Source organism: Pipra filicauda, unplaced genomic scaffold, assembly GCF_003945595.2.
Source record: "Pipra filicauda isolate LSUMZ 115617 unplaced genomic scaffold, ASM394559v2 scaffold75_size2874737_pilon, whole genome shotgun sequence".
NCBI lineage: Eukaryota > Metazoa > Chordata > Aves > Passeriformes > Pipridae > Pipra > Pipra filicauda.
The window spans coordinates 973,321-1,001,303 of record NW_024104931.1 but is presented as its reverse complement, the minus strand read 5'-3'; the positions used below and the strand labels follow the sequence as shown (position 1 = coordinate 1,001,303).

At 45.9% G+C, this 27,983-nt stretch overlaps 1 protein-coding gene and 1 long non-coding RNA gene across 4 annotated transcripts; one reads left to right on the top strand and one right to left on the bottom strand.

Moving 5' to 3' along the window:
* The first annotated feature begins 6 nt into the window (after positions 1 to 6).
* NEK9 (NIMA related kinase 9) lies at positions 7 to 27,979 on the top strand. Of its 2 annotated transcripts, none has more exons than XM_039389683.1 (22): positions 7 to 319; positions 1,484 to 1,661; positions 4,624 to 4,679; positions 5,556 to 5,626; positions 9,479 to 9,584; positions 12,515 to 12,646; positions 13,281 to 13,391; positions 13,956 to 14,020; positions 14,925 to 14,975; positions 15,703 to 15,895; positions 17,110 to 17,254; positions 18,234 to 18,434; positions 20,123 to 20,169; positions 21,051 to 21,134; positions 21,518 to 21,626; positions 22,162 to 22,323; positions 22,700 to 22,870; positions 23,085 to 23,144; positions 23,682 to 23,872; positions 24,026 to 24,190; positions 24,873 to 25,085; positions 25,459 to 27,979. In XM_039389683.1, the coding sequence occupies exons 1-22, from the start codon at positions 131 to 133 to the stop codon at positions 25,579 to 25,581; spliced, it is 2,823 nt and encodes a 940-aa protein (XP_039245617.1). In that variant the 5' UTR covers positions 7 to 130; the 3' UTR covers positions 25,582 to 27,979. The 2 variants fall into 2 exon arrangements, with proteins under 2 accessions (XP_039245617.1, XP_027575814.1); XM_027720013.2 differs by having other exon boundaries at positions 8 to 319; positions 20,979 to 21,134.
* LOC120324904 lies at positions 3,375 to 8,398 on the bottom strand. Of its 2 annotated transcripts, none has more exons than XR_005566591.1 (3): positions 8,317 to 8,398; positions 4,003 to 4,120; positions 3,375 to 3,488 (listed from the first exon to the last, which is right to left on the bottom strand). It is a non-coding gene; the product is annotated as an uncharacterized LOC120324904 (long non-coding RNA). The 2 variants fall into 2 exon arrangements; XR_005566590.1 differs by lacking the exon at positions 8,317 to 8,398 and adding an exon at positions 5,978 to 6,089.
* Positions 27,980 to 27,983: the final 4 nt, after the last annotated feature.

Here is a 27,983-nt window from a genome sequence, read left to right as displayed (position 1 = left end):
GGGCGGGAGCGCGGAGGTCGCGGCGGCCGCGGGAAGCGGTTCCGGGTCGCCATCGGGAGCCGACATGGAGCCCGTGGGGCCGCAGGGGCCGCGCTGAGGGAGCGCCGGGCCGAGCGGGGCCGCCGTCGCCATGTCGTTGGGCGAGTACGAGCGGCACTGCGACTCCATCAGCTCCGACTTCGGCAGCGAGTCCTCGGGCAGGGGCGGCTCCCGCGGCGGCGGCGGCTTGCCCGGCGAGCAGGAGGAGCTGCACTACATCCCCATCCGCACCCTGGGCCGCGGCGCCTTCGGCGAGGCCACCCTGTACCGCCGCACCGAGGTAGGTGGGCTGCCCCGGCGGCGGGAGAGGGGTCCCGCTCCGCCGCCCCTGCGAAGGGGCCCGGGGCCGCTGTCAGGGCGAGCGGGGCGGTCGCCAGAGTCCGGTGCTTGGAGGCCGCGGTGCCCGAGGAACCGCAGCGAGGCTCGGCCCCTGGGGTGACCGACAGGCCCCTGGGTGACACCGACAGCCGCCTGGGGTGACCGGCAGCCCTCACGGTGACAGCTCCCGACGCCGCTCTGGGAACACCCCGGGTTCGAAGTGGCAGCTTCAGCCCTCGGTGTCCAGGGGCACAGGGTCTGGGGTTTGGCGCGTTTGAGCACTGTCAGTCTCTCGGTCCCCTGAAGTTTCACAGGGAGATGTGGAGACTCTTCTGATGCTAATATACTCCTCATTTTTCTGTGTTTTGTTCCAGTCACAGAAAACGTGGGGGCATCTCATACAGGTAACTCTCCCACGTGCTCAGTGTTTCAGCATAATCAGGGGAGACAGGCTGAAAAGCCAGTCCTCCTGTTGCTCCCAAGTGGTTTGATCCCATCCAGTTTCAATTGTAGTTGAGGTTTTTAGCGGCTGTCAAAGAAAAGCGCTTGACTTAGTTGCCAAGGGAAGTTTTTTTTTTTTTCTGGCCGCCCTGAGGCGTCATGGCTTGGGCAGTTCTAAGTGAAAGCTGTTCACTTAACAGATCACTCATAGCATGCCTGACAATGTGGGTGGGCCTAACAGGGGCAAACTAAATTTATTCTTGTTTCCTTGTTTTTTTTCTTTAGGCTTTTTTTTTTTGTAGTATTTGTGACAGCTTATGGTCTTGTACAATATCCTGCAGTTATAAGGTTGGAAATACACTGTTCTCCCTTTATTGAACTGGAGTATGTTTAGCTTTTATTGAAATAAAACTCTGTGTCTTTCCCTTGGTTTGGTGTTTTGTTTTTGTTTATTCCCCCCCCCCAGTGAGTGTTGGCCATCTAGAAAGATGGCTTCAGGCCATCGGTATTTCTAATGACAAACAGCAAACCTCAAAACTTATGTTGTGAAGAATATTTGTCTGAAATCTGTAAGAGACAAGAAAGTCTTTTACCTTCCCTGAAATTTTAATTTCCTACTATAAAGGCACATACTGTTGTCTTCAGAGCAGTGTGTTTTTAATTAAAAGATGTTTTTGTGTTTCAGGATGACTCACTTGTAGTGTGGAAAGAAGTGGACCTGACCCGGCTGTCAGAAAAGGAACGTCGTGATGCTTTGAACGAAATCGTTATCCTTGCCCTCTTGCAGCATGAGAACATCATCGCATACTACAATCACTTCATGGATAACACCACGCTGCTGATTGAGCTGGAGTACTGTAATGGTGAGATCCCTGCTCCCATTTACAAAGAGGCACCTGCCACATTTCTGGGTCGCCTTCCTGTAGAACTTGCAGGGAGTATCCCTGGGGGTATCTGGGGAGCAGAGGAGTGGAGGTGAATTCTGCTGTGTACTTCCTTAAAAAGAGATTGAGAACGCTGTTGATTTGTGTCTCAGGTGCCAAAAAAAGAAATCCAGTAGTTAGTGCAGTCAGTTCAGGCAGCAAATGATTTCCTGAGTCTTCTGAATGGCTGATGTAGTGGAAGAAGTGGGATATTGGTAATGTACACTTTGGTGCACCTCGCTATGCTGTTTTGGGTGGGCAGTGGGAAAAGACCATGAGAATAATTGAGCCTCTCAGCTGGTACAGAGCAGGACTGTTTTTTGCAGTCACTTTTTTGTGTCACTTAAATAGGTTTATAATTAATCTTAATTATCTCCTGTCACACTGCAATCAGGACTTTTCCTGTCTTCTGCTTTCAGCTTCGACATTTACTATTAAAACAAGACAAAAAAACAGCAATAAACTGGGTCCTTCTGGTGGTGGCGAAAATTTTAAAATTCCATCCAAAACCAGTTCAAGTGGTGGTGTTTGGAGTTTGCAGGGGAAACAGTCCCAGCTGGGAGAGAGTGATAGAAGGGTTTGGTATGAGGTTCTGACTAGCAGCCGCTGTTAGGCAGCAGGAAGAGGAGGTCATATACAGGTAATACTGCTGGAACAGAATACCTGTCTAGAACTGCAGTGTGGTTCCTATTTGGATGAGTAAGCTCCCCTAGCGAAGTGTCCAGTGTATGTATAGGGCTTACATTGTTTTGGCTCATCAGCAGAACCTGTTTTTGCTGGAAAAGTCTATCATCTTGTTATTGCCTTAGATTGTCTTCACTGGAACAGGTTGGGGAACACAAGAGTTGTGCAAAGTCTTTTTGAAGGGTGTTAAACACCCTGGTTGGCAGGTTGGCTAAAGCTGGTTTTGCTTCTCTGCTTTTTGTTCTTATGCAGGGTGGAGTCCAGTGCAAGAGTAGGGGAGTCTTAGCTCTTTGAGGCACCTCTTATTTTAGGGGTACTCTCTCTATGTGAGTTACTTATCTGCCCTGAAAAGACTGCATGCTTGGGGCCATTATAAATTTGTTGGAAGGGACAGAGAGAAGCTGGTTAGGACCGATGTCTGTGCACATTTTGGTTAATGCTCTAAGCTGTTTTACTTCAGGATAATAACCAAGAGATGAGTATACAGCCTTCGTTGCCTTAAGGTACCGAACAAGGGACATGAGAAAGAGGGAATCTTAGTTGGACTTATGCATAATGGTTCTGCCAGTACATTAATAGTTGTCTCTGTGACCTCTTTTACAGTGTACAAGCCCAAGATAATTTGTGAGTAATTTTTAAAGTAAGGGTAGACTAGTCACTGTCAGACACTTCTCAGAATCCAAAGATTTTACTGTTTAGCTTGCACATCTCTTCTGAAGATCTAGAAAATAGTTTCAAATTTGAGTAAATGTTGCCCCCATTTTACAGAGCAGGAAGCCAAGTTATTGATTTATTTGCCTTTAGTTCCATGTGTATCATGGTACCATAACACTTGGATTTACCATGGGACAACATCAGTGAATACATCTGAAATAGATTTGGGAAGAAATATCCTATAAAATACATTCGTTGAAGAGAGAATAACATATGTCAGAATGTTAGATGTGATTAGATAAAACAAATAGTAAATTAGTTTGATTTTTGTATATGTGTATTGATTATATGAGTCAGGAGCTAACTTGACTCCTTGTGTAGGATTTTGGCAATGTCATACCTATCGTGATGCTCTTTGGTTCAGAAAAGCTGTAAAAAAAGATGGGAAAAAATGAGAGATGAGGAACAGAATTGACTAAAAGCCTGCATAGTCTGAATCACTAGGAAAGAGGTTCATAAGAAGAGGCAGACGTGAATATTTTGGTTAAATTATGAATGTGAAGAGTGATTTGTAGATAGTTTGCAAATGTGAACATAGGGCAGAAAAAAGAAATGTTGAGAAGTTATAGCAAAGCTGAATGAGAAGAAATTAAGTGAAGGGAATCTTAATTAGGAACATTTTCCTAACAGGAAAGTCTGAAATAAGTTCCTCAAGGAGGCAAAGGAGCCATTGTGATCTGCTTTGGCCAGGGAGCACTTGACAGGCCCATGGAAATCATACAGCCAAAAGCTGTCTTGCATCATACCTGTGGGAATGGGGAAGGTCCTGGTGATCTGTTATTGTTAGGACATAATATATGATAATTGGGAACTGGAATAGCAACAGGATGTGATCAGAGATTTGGGATTTACTGTTTGGATGCTGATCTGACAGTCTCACTACCTGCAGCCCTCAGCATTGTTTCTTTTAGCTGTCCTTGATTTTCAGTCTGCCGTCTTGAAATTATGAGGTGCTCTGAAGATTCTTTGGTGGTGCTGCTGTTGTCAGTGCTTTGTGAATTCTGCATCCATGTATTTGGCAGGGCAGATGAAAGAGAGGCAGGTCAGAGCTGGACAGTAAGTCGGGAAAGGCAGTAAATAGTGCTTTCAGGGACTACTCTGACCTTAAAATTGCTTTATTTCTCTTTTCTTATTTATTTATATATAATGCTGAGGAGGACCATCTCACATGATTTGTTGTACAGGTTGTACATGCTTACATACCCCAAGAAGCACTTACAGGTAAAAAAGTAGGGACTACTAGCCTAGCTTACTGATTTTCTTTTCAGAGTATAAATGGTGGTGTTAAAGAATCATCTCTGCTTAAGCTTAAATACGCCAGTGAAGTTCTTAGGTGGAAGAACTTAATTTTGTGAGTACCGGTCCAGTTTAAGTGAAGAGTGCTGAGAGAGAGCTGTAGTGGTTGATCAAATCTCTTAGGGGATTTGAGTATTCCCAGCAGCACTTGAGCAAAGTAACTGCTGCCATTAACCTCTCTATCTTTTTCATTAACTTGTAATTACAGGGGGGAACCTCTACGATAAGATTCTGCGACAGAAAGAGAAGTTATTTGAAGAAGAGGTAATTTGGACTGGTTTGAGGGAGCAGTGGGGCTGACCTAATGTTCTAGGCATCTGTGTAGTTATTTGAGTATTTCTACAAAATTTTTTCCAGAATGCTGGTAGGGAATTTCTGTGTTTATCTGGGGGCTGGCACCCTTCCTCTCATGTTCAATATTGCGAGCATTTATGGACTGTCCAAAACTTCTTATTTTCCTTTTTGACTGTCTGTAAGAAGTACATATTTCCAAAGGAGGAATAATGAAAGAGAGCAGGCTTTCATCACCTTAACATCTTGGCAAACATTTAACTTTAAAACCTCTTTCTGTGTTTCTTCCTAATTGGTACTTGATTTCTCTCCCTTCTTAACCATTTTGTAGGTTTTTTTCAGAGTAATTTCCTTGAATCTTTCTTGCTCTTTTCTTTTTCTTTATTTTATTTAAACTTGGTTTTTTGCTGTCTGCTTTCATCACATGCTGAGGTGAATAATGATTACACTTACTTGTTTTATATAGTGACTTTTAAGGCTTTCTGGCTCACGGACAATATTAAATGGTCAGAATTCGTATTTTGGAGAGCACAACTGTAGATGTTTCCCATGTGGTCATTAGTTGTCATTTCCAAGTCTTTTCACTTATTGAATTCTGTGACACTTGTCAAGACAGACACTATGAATGGCAGTAGCACAACTGACCTTTTGGAATATCTTTTCAGAGATTTCCAAAACAGGAAATTCTAAATTTTCATACTCTTGAAAGAGCATCTAAATGGTATGGCCAGACCCTCTTGCTGTGCCTCAGTGTGACAGGTGTGACAGGGACATGTGGGGTTTTGTGGTGGGTTTTTTTGGGTTTTTTTTTTTGAGCCTCACATAATACTTATATTCGTATCTGTGCAGATGGTGGTTTGGTATCTCTTTCAAATTGCATCAGCCGTGAGCTGCATTCATCGAGCAGGAATTCTTCACAGGTAAGTGAAGCAAATGCAGCAAAGCTGAGGTAACCAGTGCGATTCATGGGTGTGAGTGAAGAACTCCTTCGCTTCTATGTTTAAAGCAAGCACTGAGCTTCTCTCCAAAGTGTAGTTGGACTGCCTAGGTGTTAAGTACCACTTCTGTAAAGGAATTTTATTGGGCTAGAAACTGTGTTGTGATAAAGGTGCAGGAAACCTTGTATTTAAAAATGGGGTTGCAGCTTTGTGAATAAAGAGTTTATCCATATAGGAAGGAAGTAAATTTGCCCTTTATTGCTATAACACACAAATGATGTTTGCTAAAGTGGGTAGGAAGGGCAGTTACCACAGGCCAAAGGTACTTCCTACCTGCTTCACAATTAATGGCTTCAAGGCAATATGTACATCCCTCTATAATTCCCGGAGGATAACAGTGATGAAAACTTCATGTTACTGCATTGCTGTAATATAACCATACAAAGATTTGTCCTGCATTTGGCTGAATCTTATTTCTTTGGCATGTTATTTAAGGAAGCAGTCCAGTCTGTTAGCTGGTAGTGGTAATTTTTTTGACAGTGACTCTTGAGATTTTAATGTGTAGCTAATTACCTTTTTTGTTGCCCTTTTGTGTTTGGTAGCAGTAAACTTCATGGCTTATGTGTGCTTCAAGGAGGCTATGATGTTCTGGGCAGTGTCACACATGTAGACAGCCACTTCCAGCACAGCTGGATTGTGTGCTGCACTAAGTTACGGGCATAGGTGTGTGAGGATGTTTTGTGTAGGATAGCATCCTGGTTGCTGCCATTCTGAATCTTTGGTAATTGGCAAGCCTTGCTAATGAAGGATTGGTGTCCTATACTCAGCAAAGTAGCACCTGAGTTTTTGACCTGAAGCAGACGTCATGTCTGTTCTGCTTTGCAGTGATTTCCTGCTTACCACGTCTGGACATGTGTGGCCCTAAATCCTTCCATAATAAGGAATTGCGTTTGCAATAAACGTTTGCAGTGATTTCCTTCTGCTGCAGACATTGTCAGAGTAACCCAGTACTTTGTGATGCCCCAGGTGGATGAATGCAAAGTGCTGCATTACTTGGTGTTATCCTGATTTACACTTGGAAGTTGCTGATGGTACTTTAGGAAAAGAGAGTGTTATGAAGTGTTGGCCATGGGAAGCATGTCATACAGCGAGGGCTTCCTTTCCATTGACAGTCTCTTATATTAATCTGTGAAACTACATATAGATTATTCTGTCAGGGAGAAAGTGTTTTCAATGAATTTTGGAGTTCAGCATTTTTGTGGACAGCAGCCTTTTGGTCTTCTGGGCATAGTATGTCATAGAATCTTGAAATCATTAAGGTTGGAAAAGATCTCAAAGATCATTGAGTCCAACCTTTGACTGAACAGCACCATATCAGCTAAACTACATCACTAAGTGCCATGGCCAGTTGTTTCTTGAACACTTCCAGGGATGGTGACTCCACTACTTCCCTGGACAGGCCATTCCAATGCTTAACAACCCTTTCACTGAAGAAATTCTTCCTGATGTCCAGCCTTAACCTCCTCTGGTGTAGCTTGAGGCCATTTTCTCTTGTCCTGTCGTTAGTTTCCTCTGAGAAGAGGCCAACCCCACCTGGCTACAACCTCCTTTCAGGTAGTTGTAGAGAGCAATAAGGTTTCCCCTGAGCCTTCTCCAGGGTAAACAACTCCAGCTCCCTCAGCTGCTTCTCATCAGACTTACTCTGCAGACCCTTCACCAGCTTTGTTGCCCTTCTCTGGACATGCTCCAGCATTGAGGTCAATGTTTTTCTTATAGTGAGGGGCCCAAAACTGGGCCCAGAACTCGAGGTGTGGTCTCACCAGTGCCAAGTACAGGGGGACAATAATTTCTGTGTCCTGCTGGCCACGCTATTTTTGATACAGGCCAGGATGCCACTGGCCTTCTTGGCCACCTTAGCACACTGTTGGCTCATGTCCGTAGCTGCCTACCAGGTCCTTTTCTGATGGGCAGTTTTCCAACCACTCTTCCCCCAGCCTGGAGCACTGCATGGGGTTGTTGTGACCGAAGTGCATGACCTGGCACTTCACCTTATTGAACCTCATACCACTGGCCTCAGGCCGTGGATCCAGCCTGTCCGGATCCTCCTTGCAGGGTCTCTCCTACCCCCTAGCAGATCAACACTCCCACTCAACTTGGAGTTGTCTGCAAACTGACTGAGGGTACATTCAATCCCCTCATCCAGATCATTGATAAAGATATTAAACAGGACTGGCTGAAATACTGAGCCCTGGGGAACCCCACTATTGACTGGATGTGGCACCATTCACCACCACTATCTGGGCCCAGCCATCCAGCCAGTTTAACCCAGCAAAGAGTGCATCTGTCCAAGCCATGGGCTGCCGGCTTCTCCAGCAGCCTGTTCCTGCACCTCTTAAGATTTCCTTCTTAAAGTATGTCCAGCCTTCCTGGACCCCTTTGTTTTTAAGAGCAGTTTCCCAAGGGACTGTCTGGACCAGTGTCCTGAAAAGGCCAAAGTCTGCCCTCTAGAAGTCCAAGGTAGAGGTTTTGTTTACTCCCTTCCTTACTTCACCAAGAACTGAAAACTCAATCATTTCATGGTTGCTACCCAAGACGGCCTCCAGCCTCTACATCTCCCACTAGCCCTTCTCTGTTTGGAAACAGCAGGCACTGCCCCTGGTAGGCTTGCTTACCAGCTGTGTCAGGAAGTTATCTTCCACACATTCCAGGAACCTCCTGGACTGCCTCCTCTCTGCTGTGTCAGGTTTCCAGCAGACATCCAGCAGGTTAAAGTCTCCCACAAAAATTAGTGATTGTGACGTCAGCCAGCTGCTTATAGAACATCTCATCTGCCTCTTCATCCTGGTTGGGTGGTCTGTAACAGACTCCCACCAGAATGTCTGCCTTGTTGGCCTTCTGATTCTCACCAATAGGCAGTCAACCTTATCACTATCCTTCAGCTCTACAAAGTCAAAACACTCCCTAATGTACAGAGCCACGTCAACACCACACCTCTCTTTCCTCTCGCTTATGAAGAGCTTATAACCATCCACTGCGACACTTCAGTCATGCAACCACATTTCCGCGATGGCAACTGTGCCATAGCTTTCCCGCTGCGCAATGGCTTCCAGCTCCTCCAGTTTGTTATCCAAGCTGTGTGCATTGGTGTAAATGCACTTCAGCTGGGCTATCCATTTCATCCCCAACACTGGCATGCTGCCTCCAGGCTCATCTCTAGCAAGCCTGGTCTTATCTCCTGCTCCCTTCAAACCTAGTTTAAAGCCTTCTTAATCAGCCCTGCCAACTCATGGGCTAGAATCCTATGTCATATTATAAAGCACTGTTCTTGAGGGGTAAGGACGTTATGCTGAAGTTCTAGAGTGGCATCTGTTTCACACCCTCCATGTGTGTGTTTATATTTGCATACATACATATTCATACTTACATTTATGTTTTTAGTGAGCTCGGCGACTTCTGGCTTGGGTCTATTTATAAAACCAGGAAAAATAAGACCTGCTTCATGACCTTCATACAAGAAGAAACTGAGAGGGGGGAAAGAACTATCTTTGATCTGTGGCCTTTACATAGGTTTTGAAGACTGAGCTTTTTAAACTGTGTTGTATTTGTGTGGGAAATGTGATAAAACCTGTATAACTGCAGTTTCTGCCCTGGTATTTGGGGTAAAATTGCCTTTGGAAAACTCTGTGTGTGTGTGTGTGTGTGTGTGTGTGTGTGTGAAGGCAAGTGCTGGCAGAGTAGCAAGTACTTCATTTTGGGGGAAAGGTACAGTAATGTGTGGAAGACTGAACTCTGCAAATATATTTGAGTGTTTGCATTTCTTTTTTCTACTTTCAGAGATATAAAGACATTAAATATCTTTCTAACCAAAGCAAACCTGATTAAATTGGGAGACTATGGGTTGGCAAAGAAGCTGAACTCTGAGTACTCTATGGCTGAGACTGTGAGTATCTGCCTTCTTCACAACACAAATTGAGTTTTGTTTTTCTTTCATCTCTGCATGCCTTGCAGAAGACCAGGGATGCTGTACATTCTTGCTGCTTGCTTTCTCTTATTTTCCTTTCCCTCTCCCCTCAATTTCCCTCAATGTTATAGAATCATAGAATTGTTAAGGTTGGAAGAGACATCTAAGGTCATTGAGTCCAACTGTTAACCCAGCACTGCCATGTTCACCACTAAAACACATCCCCAAGTTCCACATCCACACATTTTTTTTAACACTTCCAGGGACAGTGACTCAGCTGCTTTCTTGTCTTCTTCCAGTACTTGACCACCCTTTCAGTGAAGAAATTTTTCCTAGTATCTTATCTAAACCTCCCCTGGCACAACCTGAGGCCATTTCTTCTTGTCCTGTCACTTACTACCTGGGAAAAGATACTGACCCTCATCTTGCTACAACTTCACTTCCTAACTTTATCTCACTAACATTGGCATATTTGCTGATGTGTTACAAGCTGCAGTTATCCTTGCTCCCAGATTACCTTTTGGAGGTCTGTCTCTCTGCAGAGCAGCAGTAGACTAAAGATAGGTGCCTCTGTGGGCACAGAATGGTGCCAGTATAGCTGTGCTAGAGAGCACTGCCCTGCTTTCCCCTAGGCATGGTACTTCCAAAGGTGAATCTGTTTAATATGAAGGCAGTGCTGGCTGAACATACAGAGACAACAGTGTAGTCACATCAGAACAGTGCACTCCTTCTGGGCTAGTTAAGGCCAGCTTAACAAATAAAATTAGTTTTGTCATGCTGCTGGGCTAACAGGTAAATTTTGCCTCAGGTGGATCTGAAATAGCTTGGATGTGCATGCCTGACATTGCCCTGTTTCATAGGCACATCTCCTATCTCCGTAATATTCAGTCTCTGAACTGAATTGCAAAGAAGCAAAAAAGGCACTTACAGCGCTTGGTATGGTTACCAGGTGTATGGCTTATTGGTAATGCTGCTGGAGGGGGGCAAAGCTTTGTAGGAGAGATTAATTCTACCAGAAGGCTGTCAAGCTTTTCTTTGTTCCAGACCCTACCAGAAAGCATTTTCACAGCCAGAAATGTGACACAGGGTAAGCTGTATTGCAGGCACCTGACAGGCTCAGCTTGGATTTCCCAGCTCCATTAATTTCTGTAGTGAGCGTTAGGCTTGGAAAGGGAGACATTGTCTGGAGCTCCTATCTCCTAAAGACCTTTATTATAGTTTAGGACACAAGCCAACTCACACTTCCCCTTACCAAGCTGTATTATTAGATTTAATGCCAGGTGTTGGTGTTCTGCTAGGATGTGTAGTTAAATATTTGCCAGTCCTCCTTCAGAACATGAGCACTATTTTGCAGTTGCACAGTAAGTGGTAATTCAAGGCTACTGCATAAAGCTGTCGCTGAGCTGCACTGCAGCAAAACCACTTCTGTTTCATCATGCTTTTCATGGCCTTCTGGCTTTCAGAAAAAATGTGGTCTGTGCTGTGAATTTCAAGGTTTGTTTTTGCCTGTGTTGGCTGTGATCATCTACACCTACACCCACAAGCATTTTTTTCCTTTTTCACATATGAAAAATTTTGAACTACGCACTTTCAGCTGGATTTCATTCTGTATATGCTGACCGTGTTCTGGGCTAGTTGTTCAATTTGTGATCTAATGACCAGTGGCAAGCTGGAAGTAATTTTTTAGGAAATAAGTGCAAAACATGTTGTCAGTATTTGTAATTGTAACAGTAAAATTGTGATTTTGTAGAATGTTTACATCTTGCTTACTAAACACTGATTTCTTAACTTATTATTCTTTCTCTCATTTACCAAGAAAGATAGAGAAAATATGTCTGTGCCTTATAGAAAGCTTACATTATCCTTGGCTTAAAAAGGGTTTGGGTGCAGTATCCTAGTTCTCTTTGTGATACTCCAGCTGTCTGGGCTTCTAAACCTTCCTGTGGCTGGGACTCACAGAGCTCTGTAGCTATCACACTGTGTAACAGGAAATGGAAGGGAGATGGCAGATTCTGAAAGTGCCCATTAGGTAAACAGTGAACTGCAAAGGCTTTGTAGCCCTTGGAGGTTTGCTGAGAGAGTTGAAAAGAGGGCATCTATAAATATTTCCCCTTTTTCTAAATTGTGTCTTCCTCATTTTATTTTTCTGTCTAGTTCCTTGCTAAAGAATGAGCTTCATTCATCTGGAAGCTTCATTCTTACATCCTTTGCCATGTTTGTTCTGTGTCTCCTTGTAACTTTGAGCTATGCCACTATTTCTGCAGTACCTGGGAGGCTTTCTGTATTTGGGTGCTGGGTTTTGGATTTTGTGTGTTGGGGGTGTTTGTTTTACATCAATTGTTCAGGAATGACCACTTCTGAAGTGAAAGCCTTTCAGATGAGATTCCACCCAGCTTTCTACATACCGACCCAAAAGTAACCCCTCTGACACAGAGCAGCCTTTATCTTGGCAGTGTCTTGTGATCAGAGTGGCTTCATAGACATAGGCTGACATCTGTATTTGAAAGCTTTGCTGGCTACCTTTTCCTTCAACCTCTTGTTAGAGTTTCTGTATGCCTGGTCAGTATGTAAGGCCCTGATTACTTCTAAATATAGTATGTTTAAGAGAGGGGCAAGTCCTTGCTGTGTTCTCATGACTGCTCTGTTGAGAAATATGTATCACATCAGGATCTGAGTAGAGAGGTGTTTAGGATCTTTTAAGAAATTCAGGAACAGGCTTGTGGATAAGAAGGGAAGAAGTGTGCTTGTTCCCACCCCTCCAGAACGTTGGTGGAGTGTGTCACTTCAGTGCTGTGTCAGAGCAGTGTCTAGCTCAGATGCTTATGGTCCTCTGTGAATGTGATGGATACAGAGCTCCTGAATTGAAGGCTGCTGGGTCACTTCTGATTTTTAAATGTTATTTTTCCTAGCTGGTGGGAACTCCATATTACATGTCCCCAGAACTCTGCCAGGGTGTGAAATACAACTTCAAATCAGATATTTGGGCTGTGGGCTGTGTCATCTTTGAGCTGCTTACTCTGAAGAGGACCTTTGATGCTACTGTAAGTCTGCCAACCAGGATGGATTAAGTAACCTTATTTTTTTTCATCCTAAGATTCATACTTGGCTCATAGCTTTCTTAAGTCATGTTTTTCTTTCATTGTTGTTTAAATCTGCTGATTAAGGAAACAGTGGCCAAGAGTGACAGCTATAGCCAGAGAAAATTTCTGCATGATTTTCCTTCGTGCAGGTCACCTTTCTGCCTTCATGCAGAAGCCTCTCTGGCTTCTGCCAAACCCATCCTTGTCTGCAGTCCAGGTTTACCAGATGCAGAATACAAAATGTGCTAGTTGCCATAATGCAAGATTTTGTAACCCTGAAAGACACGATATGAAAATACCATCCTTCCCTGACTTTCTCTCAATATGCTGCATAGGAGATTCCATGCAGAGAGAAGCCTATCCTCCTTGCAGTGTTGGAGAATTTGGTGGGAAGCTGGGTCTTGCCACCAAGTCCTGGTTATCAGAGGTACCATTTCTGCAGGAGTTATAATTAGGTTTCTAGGGAACCTGCTAGGCAGGGAAGAAGAGAGATATGTCCTGATCAGAGATGGAGGAAGAAAATAATAGGATCTCTCCCCATTGGACACATTGTCCAGTTCAATTCCCTTACGGCTGCTTTCTGGCTTCTGCCTAGAATCCCCTGAACCTTTGTGTGAAGATTGTACAGGGAAATCGCGCCATGGAAGTCGATTCCACTGTCTACTCCCGGGAGCTGATCCAGATGGTGAATTCCTGCCTTGATCAGGTTGGTAAACTTTTTAATTTTCAGACACCCTTTCCCAGCTGCCTCAGCCGTGGAACTCAGGGCTGAAGGGGAATGACATGCCTGTTTCAGCATGTGGGTTGTCGATGCAGGGTAATTTTTGTGGGGCCTGAGGCATCACTAGTGCTGGGCTTTCTCCAGTCCTCTGAAAGCATTGTCTCAAGGTGCCATTCAGTCCTGCAGGCTCTGGAGGGCTGCTGGCTTTACTCTGAGGACAATTATTGAATGGGCTGGCAGAAGCACTTATTTTTGAATGCAGTGCTGTCAAGGTGGAAGTATCATCTCAGTAGTCTCTTAGGGTTCTGCCTTTCCATGGGGAATTAATTTCGTGAAAGCAAACATAGTACCTTCAGAGCATGGAAGTCCCTCCTGCACATCCGTGGCATTTATCCCTATTAATTCTAAATATTTTAATTAATTCCTTTCCCTTCTGAAGGTCGTCAGGGAAGGAGGTCCATGCAGACTTGAATGAGGTCTTCTGGACCAAGATTTTATTATAGATTATGAGTATTTCCCAGAGAATTAGTGGTTGCTTCCTTCTTTCAGGACCCAGAGAAGAGACCCACTGCAGATGAATTGCTTGAACATCCCCTTCTCAGCAAACGCAGAAGGTAATCAGATGGTCTTGCCTGAAACCTGGGTGGGTGTCAGGGAAAACGGGAGGATTTGTGCGAACTAGTGAGGCAGTTATTGAAGTACTTCATCCTCTTTAGGAGAGGAGTGCATTCTTACAGTCTTCTGACCTGATGTTCTGTTGCTGCATGGGTAAGGTGGGAAAGGTCTCTACATCCTTTGTCATGGAAGCTGTTGTACTGAGAACCTTGAGGCATTCTTTTCTGAGACCCTTTTGAGGAATGCTGGTTCCCTCTCTTCAAATCTCTGAAGGAACGGTCTCAGAGATCCTCCTATGTTCATTGGAAAAAGCCATTTTGAATATATGTATTCAAAATATCATGCAGTATAGAGGCTCTCACTTTCTCCTTTTGTCACCTCCCCCTTTGGGAGAGACTTGCACTGAAAGCCCATTTTAGCTTAGTTTGACCATCAGCCTGCACACACTGTCATTTTATGAAAGGTGGACCATAATTCTGGGCTGTTTCAATCCCACATTGGTTGCTTTGGGAATGGCAGACTTTGTCCTTTATACCAATATTCTTTTACTTGGTGGTCAGCAAAGTTTGAGTTTGGTCTTGCTGTTTGCACTGTTAGAAGCCCAAATCCTGATAATATTTAGCCATTTATGGTTATTCCTGTGCAATATGGGTATTGGTTGGCCATATTCTGTTACATATGTAGTTTGTTGCCCTCAGCTCTTCTCGAAGTTTGTTAGCTGTGTGGTACATTACTTCTGCCCTAGTTACTCTGTATTGCTGCGAGCGGGTAAACAGCTGCCACATTTCCTCCAAGAGGGAGCAGCATTTTCTTGGAAAGGAAAGCAGTCCGTGTGTGCTGCCTGTCAGTAAATTGCATTGGGCAATGTTGCTGTTTCCTAAAATGCTTTTTCTCCTTTGGCAGGGAAATGGAAGAGAAAGTCACGCTGCTTAATGGGCCAAATAAGCGACCAAGGTAATTATTTAGACATGTATTTGAAAGGAAGTATGGAGAGAACAGCTCCCTAGAGAGGAACTTTGCTCCGAGTATTAGCCTGAGACAACTGTAATGGAACAGTAGTTTAGAAGATCACTGAATGCCAGGAATTTGACACAGTTGTCACATGGTTATTGTCCCATGTTTTACTCTGCCTTTTATATCCTGCTAATATGTAAGGTTGGAGCCTTATCTCAGCAGGTCCCATCCAGCTCTACCCTGTACTACTGAGGAGGTAATCTTTACAGCCTGCATATCTAAGGTGTAATGTAGATCACTCCTTTCACACAGATTCCCTTCAGCAGGAGGAATATGACTGTCCAAATGTTGACTATTAAAGTATCTTCCATAAAACTTGATAGAGCAGAGGTTTTCCACAGTTCCCAGCAAGGAACTGTAAGCAGAGTTGCTCTGCGAAGCAGGTAGCTTCTGTGACATGTATAGCTGGTTTTCTGTTATTTGTCAGATAGAATATGACCAATTTTTCCTCATAAATTTGGAAGTACTATCACTATCTGAGCACTTTATGTGAAGTTGTCCCAGTTTATGGGTTGTTCAGTTTGTTGGAAGAACAATTTGTGAAAATAAAAACCATGAGTGGTTGTGAAGAGGAAACTGCTAGACAACAGTAGGAAAATGAGTGATGACAATGAATGCAAACTCATTATTAAAAGCACGTGTGTTTTATCGGGGGGGTCTTGTGCAGGTCAAGTACCATGAACGAGGCTCCCATTGCAGTGGTGACTTCGCGCACTAGTGAGGTGTATGTCTGGGGGGGTGGTAAGTCCACCCCCCAGAAGCTGGATGCCATCAAAAGTGGCTGCAGTGCGCGCCAGGTGTGTGCTGGTAACACTCACTTCGCTGTGGTGACAGTGGAGAAGGAGCTCTACACCTGGGTGGTAAGTGAGAGAAACTGCAGGAAGGGGGTAAGGGTGGGAAAGGAGAGTCCAGGTCCACTGCTGATCATTCACAAGCCTCTCAGAATCAGATGGGCAGGAAACTTGGAAAGTGAGAAATCTGATTGTAGGGGACACTGTGAGGCCATCTGAGTCGGGACTTACCCAAGTCTCCCAAGGCAAGTGGGTTATGGAGAGTTTTCCACTGTGACAGGAAGGGTATTGGAGACTGTGCACTTGAGGATTGTAGGTGGTATTCTTGTAGGCCCAAACACTAAGTCAAACATCGCTTCATTCCTTTCCTGACTACTAGAAATGCACTGGAGGCTTTGTGATGCTCTGTTGGCTTTGTGTGTTTTTGAGGAGGGTTTTCCAAGATCAGAATAGGTGGGTTGAGTGACCTTTTTGTAATATGGATGTCATCTGTGAGGCAACTTGTGGATGAAAGCAAAGATGTCTTATACTAAACAACTCTGCTTTTTATGATGAATGGAAATTCTGTAATAATTTAGAGTGAATTAAAAGTGTTGGCATATAATGCATTTTGAACAACACTTGAAACATCTCAGGCTTAGATGGTCAGTGACATGGAGGTATTCTGTATTTCCAGGCTTCCATGAGCTTTTGTATTGATTATACAAAATCTGTTAAGACAGGTTAGAAAATACTGGTAGGTTAGTGAGAAAAGAAAGAGATCCAAATGGAAGGAGAGAAACTTGAAGTAATTTGCTGGATCTTCTTGCAGGAATGGCCACTGAAAACTTTCATCTGGCTATTACTATTTTAGTTTTAGTTTCAACATTATTTGGTTTGTTTTTCCTGCATAATTGCTAGGTCGGGCCATTTCAGTGACATTTGTTTCACATTATGCATTTCTTTGCAGCCATTAGGATTTAGAAAAGTAGGTCAAAAAGCTGAAGGATGAATTTCAGCCCTGCAGCAGAGAGCGTTCTGTAGCCTTGCAGGTGAGAAAGGATTCCTCACCAGCTGGTGACCTGAGACTGGATCACTCCTTGTTAGTGCATAACTGCCTGGAAGCCTGTGCTACCGTTGAGAACATTGCCTGCTGTTGTGCCACATAGTCTCTTCCCTAGAGTAGCTACCACACTTTCTCATGTTCCTTGCTGTCTTCTGTTGTTTGTTTGAGGTGCTGTAACTACTGGCACCATCTCTGGGGTTGTGGATATGTAACCTCACCAGATATTTCTGTCTTGCAGAATATGCAGGGAGGCACCAAGTTGCATGGGCAGCTGGGACATGGAGACAGAGCTTCCTACCGGCAGCCAAAGCATGTTGAGAAGCTTCAGGGAAAAGCCATTCGCCAGGTGTCCTGTGGAGATGATTTCACAGTGTGCATCACAGGTGAGAGCTGGAAGTCCTTTGGCTCAGACTGTTATGGATGCGTTGGCGTTGACAAGTCCCCTCACTTTGCAGTGCTGTGGAGGTGTTTGCCTTCACCATAAGAGTAGCAGAGCAGCTTTGTGCGCAATGGAGAAAGCCCCATATGTTACTCATCGCTCAGTTTTGGGGATAGTGTTAACATTATTACATTTGAGATAGATCAACATCATTACACAGAGGAAGATATTGACTCCCAGGAAGGATGGGTGTTTTCCTAAGGATGTGCTTGCTCCTTTTTGATGATGAAGCTGGGTGTTTAGTACAGCTCCTTGTGGCTGTGCAGAGTCCCTGCTTTTACCAGTGAACGTGTTGCCTCCACGTATGCTCATACTAAAGACAAAATAGCCTGCCGTCAAGAATGTAGATGTGTTTCAAACTCTTTTTGGACTGTGTAGGGAAAGAATCATCCAATGATGAAAGAGGATGTGTGTCTGGGATTTGCTGTTCAGTTCAGAGTGCTCAAGTCCTGCAAGCTGCCTCTAGTTCTAACCCTGCTCATACTTTTAGAGATGTGTTAGCTGTGATGTCTCTTATGGAGGAATTTGAATCTGGCTTTACTCATGCAAATGATTCTCAGCAAGGTAGTTTCAAGTTTATTTTGCCAGTGCTGGAAAAGCAGAGATTTTACAGAGAGAAGCTTAGATGCTTTGTGTGGTAGTGAAGTGACATAGGAAGCCACAGGATGAATTTGTGTGTTTCTGTTAAAGAACTTTGCAGGTCCGACCAAAGATTTTTTGACACTGAAATAGCTGCAGGTTGTCATGTAAGATCATTCATCTTAACATGACCAAGAAAGGACTCCTTAGTATCCTGATGACATTCTTGTGCACTAAAGAGGATGATTGCAGAAAAGAGGTTGCTCTGGCCATGTCTTAAGAGGTTAATATGCAGCCTAACACAAGCTCTGTGTGCTGACTAAGCTTTCCTTTGTGTCCTTCAGATGAGGGCCAAGTGTATGCCTTTGGCTCAGACTATTATGGATGCATCGGTGTTGACAAGGCTTATGGCTCTGAAGTGCTTGAGCCCCTGCAGCTGGATTTCTTTCTTACTAACCCTGTGGAGCAAGTCTCGTGTGGAGATAACCACGTGGCAGTGCTGACCAGGAACAGAGAAGTGTACACGTGGGGCTGTGGAGAGTACGGTAGGTAGAGTCTCCTCGAAGCCTGAAGGCACTGAGCCTGCCTGCCCAGAAAGTGGCTTGGTGCAGGTGTGTCATGCGGCACCTGGGTGAGGGCTGCCTGTATCCCCTGGGGGAAGAGAACTACAGGCCTGTCAGCCTGACCTCGGTGCCTGGCAGGGTTATGGAGCAGATCATCCTCAGTGCAATCACACAGCACCTTCAGGATGGACAAGGGATTAGACCCAGCCAGCACGGGTTTAGGAGGGGCAGGTCCTGTCTGACCAACCTGATCTCTTTTTACGATCAGGTGACCCACCTGGTGGATGAGGGGAAGGCTGTGGATGTGGTCTATCTAGACTTCAGCAAGGCCTTTGACACTGTCTCCCATAATATACTCCTGGAAAAGCTGGTAGCCCATGGCTTGGACAAGTGTACCCTCTCCTGGATTAGGAGCTGGCTGGAGGGTCGGGCCCAGAGAGTGCTGGTGAATGGAGCTGCATCCAGCTGGCAGCCGGTCACCAGTGGTGTTCCCCAGGGGTCTGTGTTGGGTCCAGTCCTGTTTAACATCTTTATTGATGATTTAGATGAGGGGATTGAGTCCATCATCAGCAAATTTGCTGATGACACCAAACTGGGAGGGAGTGTCGACCTGCTGGAAGGCAGGAGGGCTCTGCAGAGGGACCTGGATAGACTTGAGAGATGGGCTGATTCCAATGGGATGAAGTTCAATAAAGCCAAGTGCCGGGTCCTGCACTTTGGCCACAACAACCCCCTGCAGCGCTACAGGCTGGGCACAGAGTGGCTGGAAAGCAGCCAGGCAGAAAGGGACCTGGGGGTACTAATTGACAGGAAGCTCAACATGAGCCAACAGTGTGCCCAGGTGGCCAAGAAGGCCAATGGGATCTTGTCCTGTATCAAAAATAGCGTGTGATCCTTCCCCTGTACTCTGCGTTGGTGAGGGAGTAGTAGTTCTGGGCCCCTCAGTTAGGATATTGAGGTGCTGGAGCGGGTCCAGAGAAGAGCAACAAGGCTGGTGAAGGGACTGGAGCATAAGCCTATGGGGAGAGGCTGAGGGAGCTGGGTTGTTTAGCCTGGAGAAGAGGAGGCTCAGAGGTGACCTCATCACCGTCTATAACTACCTGAAGGGAAGTTCTAGCCAGGTGGGGGTTGGTCTCTTCTCTCGGGCACTCAGCAATAGGACAAGGGGGCACGGGCTTAAGCTCCGCCAGGGGAAATTTAAGTTGGTGTGTCATGCCCGGATTCACCATCCCTGGAGATTTTTAAACGCAGATTGGACGTGGCACTGAGTGCCATGATCTAGTAAATGGACTGGATTTGGACCAAGGGTTGGACTCGATGATCTCGGAGGTCTTTTCCAACCCAATCGATTCTATGATTCTATGATTCTATGAACATTGTTTATTTGGGGTTTTCTTTCCGTGTAAAAATAGGGATCTGGAGACTGAGCCTTTAGGACTTTGCTCTGGGAGGCTCTAGGGTGCCTCTTGGCTTCCCTGTGTGTAGGACAGTGGTTCTATGAGTGGCGTTGGATTCCCTTGAGGATTGGTGGGTGATGCTGAATGTAAGGCAGCAGGTTTGTAGTTCTGTAGGGAGATTCTTTTGGACTGTGCGGAGACAATACCAGTTCTTAGGGTTGGGATGGGCACTTTGTGAGGCCATTTCTAACTGCAGTGTTTCCACTCACACAGGGCGCTTGGGCTTGGATTCAGAAGAAGACCACTACACCCCTCAGAAGGTAGAGCTATGACTACTTCTTCTCAAAATATGCCTGGATATAAATCCAAATTAGTTGCTGTTTGGAAATATTAACTCTGAGGCTCAGGGTTTTTTTCTGAGGTACCATAGAGTTTGTGAGGCTTTTAACTTTGCTTCCTCACTTCATTTTTCTTCATTTACCCGTAGAGATCATGGCAGAGGGGCATACCACTCCCAAACCAGACAGCATCATGACTTAGAGCTTCATTGCTATGAATCTCCATGATTGAACTAGAAAAACTAGCTTAATGTTGTGGAAATCATAGTGGGAAATACCAAATGGCATACGTGGGGTCTGTAGAGGAAACTCACAGCAGTGCAGCTGCTGGGAGTCTCTGAATTTGACCTAATGAGTTAAAGATTAGTTGAAAGTAAAACCCTATTGAACTACAATACTGGGGGTAATTGAAGTATTCTAACCTATTGGGGCTTAGAAACCTATAAAGATGTGCCCAGTATCACACCCACACAGCACAGACACAGCCCTACTTGCCTAACTAGGTCTGGTGCTTGTAGACCCCAGCTGACCAGGATGCTTGTGTACCATGTTTCTGGCTCCTGTGCTGGTCACTGATGTCTGCCTTGAATTTCCACATTGTGACCAGAGTTTCAGTGTGCTACAGACTTTATGATCCTCTTACGCTTTCATTCAAAATAACTGCATTTGTTATTGTCAGTGTCCAGACTAGCTGTACCACTGCTTTAACCCTGTATGTTTTCCATGTGCCAGCTTCCTGTGTAGTAGGTGTTGGGATTTTTATTTTCTTGGGATATGTTTCTTTCACATAGGTGGATGTTCCAAAGACCTTAAACATTGTGTCCGTTCACTGTGGCTGTGACGGAACTTTCTTGCTCACCCAGACAGGCAAAGTCTTGGCATGTGGACTCAACGAATTCAACAAGCTGGGCCTGAATCAGTGCACATCAGGGATAATCAACCATGATGTAAGTGCATTTGGATTCCTGGCTCCAGCTCCCAGCAGTCAGTATTATATGGGGAAATGGAGGTCCTGTGACAAAGCGTTCATTAGCTTCGTGCCAATTTTTTAATTCCAGTCCAAGACAATGGATACTGGGATTGTAGGAGGGGCAATTTGTTCCTCAGTTTCCTGTCTGCCCTGTGGGCTTATGTCAGATCTGAGGTAATGAAACAGAGCGAGCTGCTCTATGGTGATTTAGCCAGTGATATGGATCCTGGCAGTTCTTTACCATACCTGTGTTGGGACTGTCTAGGTTTAATGTTGTGGTCTGCCAGGACCTACTTGAGGAGGTCTTAGCAGATAAATGTGTAATCTTTCACTCTGTGCTTACCACGTGTGTTTTCTCAGACATACTGTGAGGTGCCATATGCCACTTCCCTCACTTTGGCCAAGCAGCTGTCTTTCTACAAGATCCGTACCATTTCTCCAGGGAAGACACACACAGCTTCCATTGATGGTGAGCCCTCTGCGTTATGAAGTGAATGCTGGTTGCTGAGTTATGTTACATCAACTTTGCCCTTGACAGAAGCCAGGGGGTTCACACTAGGGGTTGTGTTCTTGGTAGCAAGGCTCATGCCTGCTCCAGGAACCCAAGATTCCTGTTTCTCAGCAGTATTGTTTCCTGGCCAGCTGAAGCAGCAACATCAGCCTTCTGTTTTTTAAAGGGGAAAAAAAAAGTTTTGGGAAGACTCATGCTCTGGGCTAGCGGAGGAAACATTTATGACCAAGTCAGGCTTTGCCCAAGTGACATCAGTCAGAGGGCTGTGAGGAGTCTCAACGCCTAGCATCAGAAAAAGGAAATAGTGGGAGAAGGAACCGGGGAGATATTTCCAGGCTGAACCCATTCCTCTTGGCTGGCACTGTCCCCTTCCAGCCTGGCTGGCTGCTCAGTAGAGTCCTTCCTGGTCATGGGCTGTTGCTCATTCTCTGTATGCATGGCTGCTTCTGACATTGGGCCCTTGCTGTGACTGTCTCCTCATTCCTCCTCTCAGAGCGAGGCCGCCTCCTGACCTTCGGTTCCAACAAGTGTGGACAGCTTGGTGTTGGGGACTATAAGAAGCACCTGGGAATTAACCTGCTGGGAGGCCCCTTGGGGGGTAAGCAGGTGATCAGGGTTTCGTGTGGAGATGAATTCACCATAGCTGCTACTGACGGTGAGTGGGTCTTTGCCGAATTGTGGTGGGTTACTTTAAGCTTGATCTGCAGGGTGGTTAACTGGCTCCCACTGAGCATTTCCTAGACCACCCCCACGGCACTGTGTTGAAATAAATAAGTACTCCTAGAATGGAACTGTCTTGCCTCGTTAGTTGTCTCAGTGCAGCACCAAGTATTTGCTGTCCCTGGGGCCGCAGAGTGCTGACTTAGTGGCTGCCTGTTAGGTTTGTTGTTGGTTTGTTCTCCCACTGGCAAAATGGAGCTGATGGATTAGATACTTTGGGATAGCATTAACAGCAGAGAGGCTGATTCTTACAGCAATTACATGCCAAGAAGGAGGGAGGGAATTGAGCCCCTGAATTTCTTTTTCCTCAGACAACCATATCTTTGCTTGGGGTAACGGTGGGAATGGGCGTCTGGCAATGACATCGACTGAGAGAGCTCATGGCTCAGATATTTGTACCTCGTGGCCTCGACCAATATTTGGATCATTGCATCACGTTCCAGACCTGTCCTGCCGTGGCTGGCACACCATCATCATTGTTGGTAAGTATAAGTTTAGGATGAAGGTTTGGGATCTTGTTTATGATGATGTATCCCTTGCAAGGACCTAGAGTATAAATCCTGCTCGGGAACAGGCCAAATTGCTGAGGGGAATGTGGGAAGCTGCTCTGAGCTATAGGCCAGCAACACTGGCTTTGTAGGAGTTGTCCTTCTTTCTATGTGGCACTCAACTGAAACCGTGCTTCTCTCCTTGCAGAAAAGGTGTTGAACTCTAAAACAATCCGATCCAATAGCAGTGGCCTGTCCATTGGTACTGGTGAGTAACCTGCCCTGGGGAGCTGTAGTTTAAGTCCTGAGTGGATGCAGTCTGGGACTGCAGCATAGTTTCTCTGTGTTTGAAAGGCCTCACAGAAGAGCTCAAAGGGAGGAAATCAAGTCGGTGCTGTACATGGGAAGGGAGGGCCCAAAGCCTAGAAAGCAGCAACTGAAACAGAGGAGAAAGAACATGGTGCAGAGACGCCTTTGTAGTTGTGGAACTTCAATTTTACAAGGAAAAGCTGAGAGGAATTCATTGAAGGGAGCTGATAAGGGAAGCTGATAAGGCAGCTGCTGGAGAGTTGGAGTCCAGTTTCTGGGACTTGTGGGATGGCTGGGGCCAAGAAGCTGCAAAAGACTGCTTCACACAAACCCGTGTGGGGAGGCCTGCAGGGAGTGTCGAGGGAGACACCATTATCATGTGCCCTCACCATGACCCTACAGCAGAAATTTTTGCATCTTCTCTGCTCCAGCTGGGGTTTGGCAGCAGGAATATCAGAGGTGGGAAAAGTATAAAGTTTTCACTCTTGTTTGCTAGTGGCTCAGAGCTGCACAACTGGAGGAGGAGAGGAAGAGGATAATGAACAGGAAGCAGAAACCCCGAACCCCAGTGGAGGCTTTCGGGGAACCATGGAAGCTGATCGTGAGCTGGGGGGCTGGATCAGCACCTCAGAAGCTAAGGGAGGCAGCAGTGCTGACAGCAGTTCCTGCCCTGGTTGGCTGCGGAAGGTAACGTGGTGTCTCAGAAATGCCTTAAAACGGGGAGCCCTTAAGGCCTTGCTGCCTTTTTAACCACAAGAGGGTGTTGGTGCATTTGTTGAGAAGATGAAACGAGCTGCAGGAAGTTGGCAAGGCCTAACAGTGCTGCTTTTGTGTATCCAGGAGCTGGAGAATGCTGAATTCATCCCCATGCCTGACAGCCCCTTTCCTCTGAGCATGGCATCTTTAGAGCCTGAGAAGGAGACTCTTCCTTACCAGAAACTTCAGGGACTCAAAGTAGCCTCTGAGGAACCTGTTGGATTAAACAAGCCCAAAACGGAGCCCTGGGTAATGTTATCCAAGTGAATGCTTGGCTAAAAGCTCTTGGGGACCTTAAATGGCAATGTTTAAATTATGGGGAGAGCTGGAAAGAGGCTGTTGGATTGGCCTAATTCATCTGGATGAGGAAAAGAGGGCTGATGATAATCAGAGATGATGCTGCAAAGAGAACAGTTCACAAATATCTGGAACACAACGCTGGGGCTTGGTCAGATTTAAAGTAAGGAGGCCAGTTCTGTGGAAAAATGTCGTTAATGCAATTGTTAAAAAAAAGAGAAGCCAAGGGCCCAGAAGCCTACCAGAAGATAGAAATTTAGAAAGCTGAATTTGCTGTGAGATGGGAAGAACTGATATAGAAAATCACTGAGAAATTACAACCTGTGAGACTACCTTATTCCAGGAGTTTTCTGTGCCAAGAGGAGGCACAGATCCCATGTGTAGGGAAAGGAGGTTAAACCAGATGGATTTTGGTGATAGGAGAACAGGAACAACTTTCCCAGTAAAAGGAGGAAGCTAGTGATTTTGTAGTAAAGACAGAATGACTAGTAGCTTGCTGACCTTGTCTACTAGAAGTTTGGGAAGTCAGGAAACAAGCTGGGATGACATTCTGGGCACGTTTTTTTTCCTGTGGCATATACAACTCTTGGCCTTGCGCTCAAATCTGGCTTGACTTCCCTCCATGTCTCTGCAGCCTACTTGCCTGAGTCCAACCTTGCCGTGTGGTGAAGGGAAGGATGCATCTCCTGTGGCAGGCTGCATGTGCAGCGCTCTGCAAGTGGAGGTGACGCACCTCCGAGGCCTGGTTTTACAGTGTCTGGAAGATCAGAAGAAGCTGCAGCAGGAAACCGTTCGTCTGAATGCCCAACTCCAGCGGTTCTGTAGGGGGACAGAGGGAATGCAGCAGGTGAGCGTCCGTCACTTGGGTGCACATCCGTGCTCAAGGTTCATCATGCTCCTGTGTAGATTGTGGAGGTTGTGCAGAGGGAAGCAGCTCTTAACAGCCGCCTCTCCTAGGGCAGAATGGGAGACGGGGACTGAGCAGCTGATGCTGCCTCTGGTAGTAGCAAAACAGGAATGAAGCCAAGAAGGAGTTTTCTATGAGGACAGCCCATTCTTTGAGGGACTTGGGATTCCTCTTTATATCTCCTCATGAGAAGGGATGGGTAGTCAGAGAGTCCCAAATGGCTGTGGAGAATACAAACTGTGCCTTGTATAACTTCTAGCTTTTTAGCAGCTAGTCCTAGAACTGTTTGGGCAACTGCTGCATGTTTTGGCAGGTGGAAGTTCATTCCAAAGGAACACAGACAGCCAAAGAGGAGGTGGAAGTGGATCCGAAACCTGACTTGGATTCAGATTCCTGGTGTCTCCTGGGAACGGACTCGTGCCGCTCCAGCCTCTAGTCTCCTGAGCCCACTGGGATCCATCTAACTTCACAGCACACTAACCGAATGCAGAGAGCGGCTTTCCTGGCTTCAGGTCACTCGCAGACAAGGAGCGAGGCCGGAGGCTCCAGAGCAGCACCCATGTACGTTTGATATGAACTAGGAGTGAGTTTGAGAGGGGAAGGGCCCCTGAGCTCTAGGCCAGCTCAGTGATTGAAGCAGCAGCAGCTCCTCTTTGTATACCTAATCTGTCAATTCTACACGTGAGGCAGAACGGCCCCATTATGGCAATGGCTCCAGTAGCAGCTTGTGGCCCTTTCATTGTTTCACTGTTTTCTGGGAGCTGCCTTTGGGACCCCAGTATTCATCACTGCACCTCTAGATGAGAGGAGGAAACATGTTTTGTACTGAAGCTGGCTGAACCCTAAGACCCGCCACCTTCACTTCAGAGGGGTGAAGGGCTAGGATCCTCTCCCTACCACATGGTAAGGCCCTGCCGGTGAGGCTGCTTCCTTCTGCTCAGGGGCAGAGGGACCAGCGAACGTCTCATTCTGGAGGCAGTGGAGATGTTCCTCTTAGGGAGGTAATGGTAGACAGCATGTCCCCTGGCCTCGAGGCACAGCTTCTGGTCATATGGCTGTGTCCACTGGTCTGTATAGACAGAGTTTAAAAGGCTTTGTTCTGGGCGCTGAGGGCTTTCCACCTTGCAGGCAATGCACCAAGATGAGTGAATCAGGTGCCGTTTCCCACAGCAGTAGCAGGGACTGTCTGAGGTGGGATCTCTAGTTCTTAGTTTCAGACCACCTGCTTCCCAACCAGACGCCAAGTGTCTGGCGCTCAGACTAAGTTACCCATTTTTTGCTCCAGCTGTTCAACTTGGTTTGGGTGCCAGAGTTTCTGGTTTCTTGGCACAAGCCTGTAGCTGCTCCCTGCTTGGCTTCTTTTCTGTTCAGCCCCTATGCCTACACTCTCTGTGGGTGTGGGAAGAATCCATGTTTTTCCACTGAAGTGTTTTGATGAAGCTGGAATGCCGTTTCCTACCCAGAATAGGTCATTAATGCAGTGGTCACAGTATGCAGCCTTCCCCGATGACCATGAATGATCAAATCTCTGTCTGGAATTCACCTTCCTTTAAAAAGTGAGAGGCTTTCCCAAGAAAATTGGAGATGGGGAGAGGTATGGTCTGATGCTCAAGATTTCCTCATTTTCTGTTAGAGAATGAGGTTAACTTTATTCCCCTTAAATTTGTTAGCAAACTGACTTTCTAGTAAGCTTATGGGATTGGTAAGATCCTTGGGAGCAGCTAGCCTCCCCTGCCTTACGTGAAGCCTCTAAGGAGTTCTGAGTTCCTCTCACCTTTGCTGTGAGAGTGGGGTTGTGATTTCATCAGGCTTAAAACATCCTCATCAATGGCATGCTACTAGAATTGCCTTAGGTCTACTGGAGGTGGTTATCCTGTCACCTCTGCTAGACTTCTTTTGAGAGACTGTTCTGGGGAATTCAGCGTTCCCCATTTGTCTCTAGAGGTGGATACCAAACCATTTGCTTGTAACCTAATGCTCCTTAAATACTTCTTTGATGCCTATTGCTAGTGTCTTGGAGCTGAATCAAGTGCGTTCTCTCCAGTGCAGTGTCCAGGGCAAGGATCATACCAGTGTGCCTGTCCGTTGCTACCAAAGGCGGGACAGGAGGAGAGCCCTCCTGGGAGGTGTGAGTGTCAGGCACCCTGGTTCGGCCATGGTGCTTGGCTGCCCTTGTGACTCTGCTCTCCTTTCCCCCACGTGCCTTGGAGCCAGTTCTCAGGTCAGGGTCCCAGCTTAAGGGTTGTTGGTCACATTGCAGCAGTGCCTTTGAGGAGTGAAAAGTTGAGCCTGAGCCATGTCCAATAAGCAAGCACCAAGCTGATGGGAGTCGCTCTCCTGCAGTGCACTGCTATCCTCATTTCTCAATGCTCTGCAGTTGGGAAGCTAGGTGCACAGACTGGATTCCCCTTGGATCTAGTGGAGGATTAGGGTTCCTGACAGAGGATGCCCTGTGCTCCGCAATCTCATATGTGCCTTAGAGGATTCACACTATCCAGGTTGTGCCTGTTACAGACCACAGATATCACACCAGCCAGCTACGCAACAAAAAAAGCAGTTTAAAGCCAGCACTTTCGTCTCGGGCTGAATACGGAAAGGCAAGTGGGCAGAAGTGCCTTTGAGCAGTTTCAAACCCTTTTTGCTTCTCCCCTTCATGCAGTGCTAGCTCCATATGTGTTGGTCTCCTGCTAGTGTTGCTCCTGAGTTGTTATAGTGGAACACAACTTATGCGTGCTCTGACACTGGCTGAAAACTAGTTTGTCGTTGTCTTTTTTTGAAAGGTTAAAGGGTGGAGTGGTTTGGAGTTTCTGTTTAAATAAATGTTTAAACTCATACCCC

What these genes read in the sequence shown, in the direction of transcription:
- NEK9 (XM_027720013.2), top strand. Translation starts at nt 131, where the DNA reads ATGTCGTTGGGCGAGTACGAGCGGCACTGCGACTCCATCAGCTCCGAC. An exon ending in AGAAGTTATTTGAAGAAGAG is followed by an intron (nt 4,680 to 5,555) that starts GTAATTTGGACT and finishes GTATCTGTGCAG; the next exon opens with ATGGTGGTTTGGTATCTCTT. An exon ending in CACCATAGCTGCTACTGACG is followed by an intron (nt 22,324 to 22,699) that starts GTGAGTGGGTCT and finishes CTTTTTCCTCAG; the next exon opens with ACAACCATATCTTTGCTTGG.